Source organism: Apteryx mantelli, chromosome 5 (assembly GCF_036417845.1).
Source record: "Apteryx mantelli isolate bAptMan1 chromosome 5, bAptMan1.hap1, whole genome shotgun sequence".
Classification (NCBI taxonomy): Eukaryota; Metazoa; Chordata; class Aves; order Apterygiformes; family Apterygidae; genus Apteryx; species Apteryx mantelli.
In genome coordinates this window covers 70699901-70709040 of record NC_089982.1, presented here as the reverse complement: position 1 = coordinate 70709040, position 9140 = coordinate 70699901, and the positions used below count along the sequence as shown (strand labels likewise).

Here is a 9140-nt window from a genome sequence, read left to right as displayed (position 1 = left end):
GAGGGCACAAGGGAGAAAAATTTTCCTTCAGTGAAATCATGAAACCTCACCGTTTTTCCCTGCTATCAGTATGGTGTGGTGACTTTTGATTTTCATGGAGATTCAGACACAACAGACATTCTGTCTCATCTATAAAGTCATGATTGTTGTAATGGAAACTAGTGCAAAATGTATGGTCTGAAGTAAGGATTTTGCATCATACAAGAGAGGAGGAGTTTAAAAATAAATATTTTTAAATTGTCAGAAATCCCTCAATCTCCCCTTCGTATTTCCAAATAGTTCCCAAATATTACTTGGACACATTAAAACCACTTGAAAATCAAATAACAATTATATTCATTTCTATGACAGAAATAAGTGAATAGATGTACTGCTTTCTTTTTGCCTCACAATAGAAGAGCTTAGGAAGGGTAATTGAAACTACAAATGAAGATTAACCACATTAGCTGACAAAAAATGACACTGGCTGACAAAAAATAGACTTTCTCAAGCTTGCATTTTATCAAAATTCAAATTACATTAAATTCAAATTACATGCCTTGTATATACAACTTTTTACACTGTATTATTTTGCTGCATCTCACTTTCATTATTTGCTGTTCCTTTCCATTTAATATTTCAAAAGGTTTGGACTTATTGGTTATGAAGTGAGAAGAACAAAGCTATGAGTAAAGTCGGATAAGTATTTAAGTACAATTACACATTGCAGAAACTGTTTAACAGCAAATGCAGAGTACTACTGGGTTTTGTGGCACCAAGTTTTTCCAGTTATATCCCTGCTGAGAACAGCTCACTTGGGAGCAAAAGGGATCACTGTGAAATAAAATAAAATTAAAAAAAAAAAAAAACCCACCATTTACAACACATAAAAATGTGCTGTAAACTCTAACAATAGGCTATTAAGGCTTTTTTTATGTTTTGAAGAGATTTGTGCAGGTGATGTGTAATTTCATAAATGCATAGACATGAGTTACCTTTCAGAATATTTACTGAACCCAAACAAGAGGTTTAATACCATTATCATCAATAATATTGAACACTAGGAATGCTCATGTCATGCATCTGTTATCTGCTGTTTCTAAATGTCTTTTTATAAACAATCTTTTATTTCTCCATTCCATTTTTTTTGCTGAAATTTAACATTATAGTATAAATGTAATGATAATATTGAAAAGTATTAATCATAACATGTTAACATCAGAAAAGTAATGAATCAGATCTGCAACTTCAATACCAACATCTCTTAAGACACAGGTATCAATATAAACACAATTAGCACCTTTTATTTAAAATTTTAGGAAAGCACACTGAATATTTTTTCAAAATTCTTATTTTTATTGTTTGCAGTAACTGTAGCATCATATACAGCTTGTATCTCTAACAAATCAAAGCAAATCTGCACACAGAACAACTTATTTAAGAACAGCACTTTTAAAGTAAAAGTGGAATCCTGGTTATATAAGTCCAGTTACATTGTGTGTAATATTTAGGAACAATTAGTTTATCATAATACTTTCAGTACAATCATTCCAGTTTCATGCATCTTTCAGGGCTGTTAAAAAGTTTCATTTTAGGGGTGCAAAGGGAAAACAGCTACAAGACCTATAGAGATGACTCATTCTGAAACCAAAATTCATTAGTCTAATGTATTAAACTACAGCAGGGAGCTTTCTTCAGCTGTAAAAATTTTGTTCTGCAAAACAAAAAAAGAAAAAATTAGTCATTTTGCTGTATTAAGCACAATTAGGATCATCAGCAGTCTAAATGCTTAAACTAACTTGCTGGCTCATGCTGCATATATTCCCATTTCTGCTGAAAGTTTATCAGGTTTAACAGCCAGGTCCTGGATTCTCTCTGAGGTGAAATGTAAGCAGGTAAAAATCCAATTACTTCTGTGATGGCTTTGTCTTTTTAAAACCTGGCTGAAGAACTGAGACTTACCCACAGAGTCTGCATGTGATCACCTATCACTTCTATAAAACAAACACAGAAACTAAGACATTTGAACAGTTTCCTTTTATTCATTTCTGCAAGCTTTTTATGAACTAATATTAAACAGGCAATTATTAACTAGCAGTTTTGATGAACAAGCTTTATTCTCTCAAATTCTGAATGTCGTTCTCTCTAAACTGCAGGATGGATCTGATGCATTTTTTATTTATTCCATTTCATGGGTTTAAATAAAAAAAACAGCACATGGGGGGAAAAAATGACAGAAGGGGGAAAATAAGCCCAATTCAAGCAGTTAGAACTGATAAACCATGGGATTAAGAAAAATATACTGAATAGGAAATGCACAAGCGATCTTCAGAATGGCACTATTTATTATCAACAGAAGTGACAAGCATTACATCCCAGTACATCCTAAAGGCCTCATAGGAGGCCACCAGGGACCCTTGACCTACTAGATGTCAATGTTCATACCTGCAGAGGCCACAGTTCTGGCTTTGCAACTTTGAAGAGTTAGTGAGACTAGAACCTCCCTCGTCAATACCCTTGAGAGATCCCCAAGATCAAAATAACAGAACAGCATTACTCTTACAGGATTATTCTTAGGTATTTTCTGCTGTGCTTCAAGAGGGAATTTTACCTGAAGCAAATCCTTAACCTCTGAAGATGCCAATAATGTAGGAGCAGAAACCATGCAGTGATTCCCAGCAGTGCTCTCGTGCCAGTTTCATTGCTTCAGTTTCATTCGCAGACCCTTGACCATGTTGGGTTGGTTTTATAAGAGGTAGTACTGGAGGTTTCCCAATCTTCTTTACAGAGCTTTTCCCTGCTTCCTTTGTAGAAGCTGAAGTTTTCTGGACCAATTTGTCCTGGTTTGCTAGATCTTCCGGCTCCATGCCAGCAGTTAGTTGCTTCATAACAGCATCCGTGGGAGCCTTTTGGCACATGGTGGCCTTCAACACTTGAGTAGATTCACAAGCATGTGGGAGCTTTCTAAGTTCCATGGCGATCTGGTTCCAGTAAATCTTTGGATTCTTTCTGAAAGGACGACAGACTGATGGCTTGCCAGTGAATTCACACCAGTAGGACTTGCCTTGGTTTTTGCATTCAATTCTAAGTTTCATCTCCTCATCCCCACTCACAGTCATTGTGCAAACATCTTTGGCTTTAGTCCGAAAATTGATTTCTTCACCATTGCTTCTTTTCTTTGGTTTCAGCTTCTGTCCTAATCCTCCCATGCCACAGATCACTACTAGGGAAAGAAGAGCAACACTCTTCATGGTGAGAGGGGCTGAGATCCTTGAGCAAAACGATCCGAAGAAGTGAAAGTAGCAGCTTGCTGCTCACAATTTAAAGGCTTGGTGCACAAAGAAGCCTCTTTCCAGCTAAAGGTGGGATGTGTATATGTGTGTGTGTTTTTTTTTTTTTTTTTTTTTTTTTTTTTATAATAAACCACCCTTCGCTATGCCTGTGCCCATAATTTATAGCCCAAGGGAGTGTCAAATAACCTGTAAACTCCCAAGAAGTTAACAAGACAAATCTGGTAAATGCACTTAAATACAGCATGATAGTTGTATAACTAAGAAGCACATTCCTATCCAGGATGAACATGTCATATTTGATTTTTAACAGATATTTTCCACTCTCCAGCTCCTTTATAGCTTTCTTCATGCCATAACTTGTCAGGCCATATTGAAGTAAACAAAATAAGAGTGCCAAAAAAACCTATGCAGCTAGGTCTGGATCATTATAATTACATCCTGTTAATAAAAGCTGATTTATGGAATTGGTTTTCTGTGGATTTGCACAGTAAGGATGCAACTTTAGTACTTCATTTTGTCAGCATTTGACACACAGTGTGGACACATGGAAAACCTTGGAAGAATCAACTGCACATTCTTTGAGCCATGAAAGATTTTTAGACTTGCAATCTTTAAACAAGGAATAAAGTTTTAGCAACATAAGATATTATGGGCCTAAACATAAACCAGACATTCTGAAATTTTGTAATCATTGCCACTCCGTGGGTTATTTTCAGCCAACAGTGCAAGACAAAAGAACGAGCATATCATGGGTCTTGGGGAATAAACCCCCAAAAGCATGATATAGCAGTTAGCCGTGCTTTATCACTTTCTATCCTTAGCTTTTTATGTTTTCCTATTCACAGTAAAAGAGCTGTAAAACTTCAATAAAACAATGGCAAGAGAACAGAAATATTTTACTGCAGAATTCTGTAGTAACTAAAAAGAGCTAAGAAGAATCGTAACTCCCTTGGCATTCAGGAGGTCAGGAGGAGAAATTCCAGCTGTCCTGACAAAACTGCTCCGGCTAATGAGACCCCATTAGGCACTTCTTTCACAAAGACATCTACACTACACCCGGCCTGACTTGAACAGCTTGTGAAGGAGTGTCATGTTATTTTGGTACGCTTGAATAACTATGGGATGCTAGAGCTTAAGAACTGCCATACATACAGTAATAGAATATTATACTGTATATCTAGCTGCTCAACAGGTCTAAAGAAAAAAAAACAACAAAAAATCACCCAACAGATCTATAATGAAGCAAATCAAAAAAATAAATTAGAAAAAACACTCAGCTAATACTTGACAATAGGCATTGTGCTTAGCTGCTCTGGCATCCCAGCTAGCTTGCGATCTGCCAAACTGTTAACAGATGGAGCCACCCAGAACAGCCATTCTTGACAGCCTGACACTAGTCTCTTCCCTCTTTGTCCCTCTTTGTTAAGACTTCAAAATTCTCTTAAAAAATACCTTACACCAGTTTCAGATCTCTATGAAGTACCCGAGTTTTTTTTTAACTGCTGAAGACAGGGTATTTATGAAAACAAACCAGACTACAAGGATAAGGATAAAGGCTTGGACACAAGAGCTCTGTTGTGTTTATGTATTGCAGTTAACATGTTACTGACAGCTATTTGTCCCACTCCCATCTGGCATTTGTGTCCTCACAAACATCTGCCTGTGCTTCAGATGAAACAGCTTGTGGTCTGGTATATTACTGAAAAACAACTGTCCTTTTATAAGTTAAGCTAAGACATCAGCAGTGAACTGTGGGAGCTGAAGAATGGGCAAATGCTTAATTCTGCTATCTGTGGTGTAGAGACAACAGTAGAGGCTAGCAGTAACACCTTTAACACTTACAGGATATACGGATATCCTGCACATCTCAGAAGCTGGAATTCAGCATCTCTGCATAAATAACATTCTTTATGGAACTCAGAAGCTCCCTCACACAGAGCCAATGTTCCTCCTGCTCCATTTCTTAGTCTCTCATCTTGCTTAGGCTCAAATTATCAGAAAAAGTCAAATGTCACAGAAATTTTTGTGAGGATAAAAACATTCTCACTTTCATAAGATCTTAACTCAGTGCAACTCCTCCCTCTGAAAACGACCTTTATATAAACAAAACAATTGAGAATCAAACATCAGTTAGTTAACCAAGTTTTTTTATTTAAATGAACTGGGAACACTTTCTCAAATTAAAAATAGAAACTTTTAAAAATCTACAGTTCTGAACATTATATATACACATATGCTACATACTGTCAGTTAGAAATGTTTCCATACATGACCTAAAAATGAAAAAATAAGGTTATTCCAGATTAAAAACTGGTATCACTTTTCAGCATTTCTTTAAAATCATTTCAATGATTTTCAGGATTATCCCTACTTTAAGCCAATAAACCTTGTTGGAAACAAAGTTAAGAATACTGGCACATGAAGAGATGCAGTTTTAGTTCAATATAGCCACTTATTTCACCTTCTGCAATGTTTTACATTAGTCATAGACACACTTGTGGCCCTTTTGATGAATTCTACTGTCAACATAATTCAGCAACACAACTGTATGCCTAAATTCAAGGTAATAACTCAAACAGTAGGAATGAAATTCAAACATTTTTAGCAACTGGATTTACAATATCTGAAGTCACATTTTAAAGTTACTTACAAAAATAGAATCACTGGCTGCTGAAAGAGCCACAACTTAACAGTGATATCTATTAAAGGACATTATAGAACTGGGTGTGAAGAAGGAAAAGAGAAGAAACAGAACGTAAAGCATTCTAAAAATCACCAACATTATGACATCTCTCATGCTCTTTTTGAGTACTACTGAACTCTAGAAAGCTTAGCTTTGCCATATTATGCATCATAGACACTCCCAACCCTCCCACCCAAACAGAGTTTCAAACTTCTCCACACAGTCCCTTTTAGGTCTACACTGCAAAAATTACTAAATATTAAATAATTCAAAAAGAGGGAAAAATCAAAACTGCAGCTGAACTTTTCAGAGATGCAAAGAGACACTGTGGATCCCATTACATTTAAAATTTAGTCAGAAGTGGTCATTCAAGAGCACCAAATAACAACACTGATCATGCTGGTAAATTCAATTGTGAAGTATACTATACAATATTAAAATCTTAACTAAACACTTAAGTTTTAAGGAAAATGTATATACAAAAGTCTCTGTATACAAAATGCATTTTTTATGTAAACATGTATATACTGTATTTAACACATCTCAGCAATTTAAGAACTTAACCAATTGCCAGAGGATAGCTAAGCAAAGTCTGTTAACCTACTGAAATTATATACTGTGATGTAAGATAGAAAGCCCAGTGTAAAAAAGTAAAAAAAAAAAAAATTTTAATTCAAGCCTTGAACAGTGGTATTTGAGAGGCAGTGCCCTGGTCACAAAATATTCTGTACAGTAGTTTATGACATAACATTCAATAGTGTATTTGTGATTTACAGTACAGGTCACATAAAACAAGTGGCTCAGTATTTGGAAGATGAATGAAAATGCCAACACACGTGGAAGAACGATGATATATTCCTATAGATGAATCTTGAGCCTCATTTCTATAACCTGGAAATAATCGCAAAAACAATTCAGGAAAATTTGACGAAGAGAGCATTACAATGTAATGTTAACCAGAATGCAGGTATAGATTTCAGTACGAACATCACTACAGTTCAATATTTATTTATTTACCTTACAAAATTCATGCTACTAAAAGCATAGCAGTTTTCTTAAAAATAGCAAAGTAGTAATAGATTTGGAATCAACTTTAAAAGCTCACTGCTTACCCCTTAATGTTTCCAGTATCTGCTACCACTGTTCCACAGAGCTATACAAGAAAAACAAAACCCAAAAATATAATTTTCTTTTCTCCACAAATGGAACAGAAGTACTGTGTATAACCGTAATGTGAAAAGGCTCATTAGGCACAAACTGTTCTCAAACTTTTACCCATTTAGAGTTTTTCAAACAAGAGAAAATAGATTCACGGTTTTTGCCAGCAACCTTTCCGGTTTTCTTTGGTTGTAGGATAGAAACAAATGCTTGGATTACCACCTCAACCCCGCTGACCTCCACTGAACACCCTTTAATCCAGTCTCCAGTTTTGCTCACACAAAACGGTGGCTGCATTTGATGTCATTTAGATTTCTCATATTTATATTTGTATAAATATCTCATACTGGTATTATATATATAAATACAAATATGAAATCTATGAGAGATATGTATATCTCATATATTTATAAAGAGAGATACTTATTTCTTTCTTTCCAGCAAAATAATTAGGCAGATTTCCAAGGATAAATAACATAGAGGATTCTTCACACCTGCAGAAGTACAGGTTTATAGAGGCCTGTTTAAAGTCTTCCTGTCTCACAGAATGCATAATGTGAGCTGTTACCTATGTCACCTAAAGCATGTAAAATAATTTGTAGGAACTGAGAAAAAGCAGAGGTAGCATAAAAGCAAAGAGTCTGCTGAACTGAAAATGAAAAATGAGACTCTATTAGTATGGGAATCCCAGACTGAGAAACTCAAAGCATTTATCTAATATAATCAGCAGATTTTCAAATAGTCTCCATTAATTTATCAGAAGAAGGCATTCCTTCAAATTGAATTCTTACATTATTCTTACAGCTTTAATAAAATCTAGGAAAAGGAAGTGAGGACTCAACTAGTGGCCTTTAGCAGATTTTTTTTTAATGTTAATAATTTTTAGCTTATTCAGGAACACTATATTAAACTATTCATCAATCACTGAAGTGTCACAAAAACATGCCATAAACTCAAAAATATCAACTTTAGTAAAGATTTAAAGATCAGAAAGCAACTTCTAAGGCCTGAGCAATTATAAGTTTCCTCTTACATAAAATATCAAAAGTCCTTATAACTGAGTTCTTAGATGTGCCAGTGGAGATTAGTTTTGAATCAAACACCCTGTAGGTTAATTTAGGGAGTCCCAATGTTGCAGAACGGACCATGACACAATAATGAACATAAATATCACTAAAAATAGTTATATGTAAATACTTCCTCCAGAAGAAAATATGGAGTCAACACTTGGTCACTAAAATAATTATTGTAAAATACATTGCTAATAAATAATAACAACAATATACAACTGATGCAGCCATAAAATCTGGCAAGACTTCAAAACTTTGAGCTTTTTTGGTATTCACCCATTATTGAAAGAACAATGACATCTTATTTGTCTGCTAACACTCAACCTATATTTTCAGTTATGCAAAGTCATAGTGAGTTACAGATTTTAATCATGACTTAGATCCTTCCCTAAGGAACCCAGATATCTTGCAAACCCAGAAAATGAAGTGGTGCAACATCCTATGTTATCCCTATGGAAACTGAAGATGCAAAAGAAGTCTCACAACCAGCTAAGGTTTTACAGCAGAAAAGTAGTAGAGAGAGAAAAACAATTCAGATCTCCTCTCTTTTAGACATAACTTGACTTTCTCATTCTATGATGTTACACTAGTTTTATACATGCAGAAAGATTATTTTCTCAGTTCATGTTTTCTGCATAGCCTGCCTTTTGCACAGCAAAACCTCTTCTCCTCACTATCTAAAAAGTTACAATACATAGCACAGATGTTCTGGTGACAGAGCAAATGAGCAATTAAATGCTGTGTTTATTTGTGGGGTCTCTACAGCTCCTGATTAGAATTTTAAAAGATCAGAAGAAAAAGCTGATTTTATAAAATTCAGTTTGTGTGTTCTATGGATTGCACAAGAATATCTATGAGTAAATCAGAGTTTATAAAGTTGCACCTGTTTCTGTCCTAGATAGTATATAAAAAGCACATTTATTATATACAGACCTTTGATAAACATAAAAACAAATG

The 9140-nt window shown here is 34.9% G+C and overlaps 2 protein-coding genes across 6 annotated transcripts in view; both read right to left on the bottom strand.

The window, feature by feature from the left end:
• Window positions 1-1407: 1407 nt before the first annotated feature.
• On the bottom strand, window positions 1408-3230 carry FGFBP2 (fibroblast growth factor binding protein 2). The gene is made up of 2 exons (XM_013959956.2): window positions 2591-3230; window positions 1408-1693 (listed from the first exon to the last, which is right to left on the bottom strand). Exon 1 carries the CDS (start codon window positions 3228-3230, stop codon window positions 2604-2606), a length of 627 nt encoding a protein of 208 aa, XP_013815410.1. The 3' UTR covers window positions 1408-1693; window positions 2591-2603.
• A 2172-nt stretch (window positions 3231-5402) lies between these two features.
• The window catches only part of PROM1 (prominin 1), a 64025-nt gene continuing 60287 nt past the window's right edge, over window positions 5403-9140 (bottom strand). For 3 of the 5 annotated variants that reach the window (XM_067298204.1, XM_067298206.1, XM_067298208.1), the window contains 2 exons: window positions 7068-7108; window positions 5403-6846 (listed from right to left, as the gene is read on the bottom strand). In XM_067298204.1, coding sequence (XP_067154305.1) covers window positions 7090-7108 — 19 coding nt within the window. In that variant the 3' untranslated portion in view covers window positions 5403-6846; window positions 7068-7089. Of the gene's footprint in view, window positions 6847-7067; window positions 7109-9140 lie in introns of those variants that run through there. The other 2 variants (XM_067298207.1, XR_010884463.1) reach the window with 2 other exon arrangements.

What these genes read in the sequence shown, in the direction of transcription:
- FGFBP2 (XM_013959956.2), bottom strand. Translation starts at nt 3,230, where the DNA reads ATGAAGAGTGTTGCTCTTCTTTCCCTAGTAGTGATCTGTGGCATGGGA.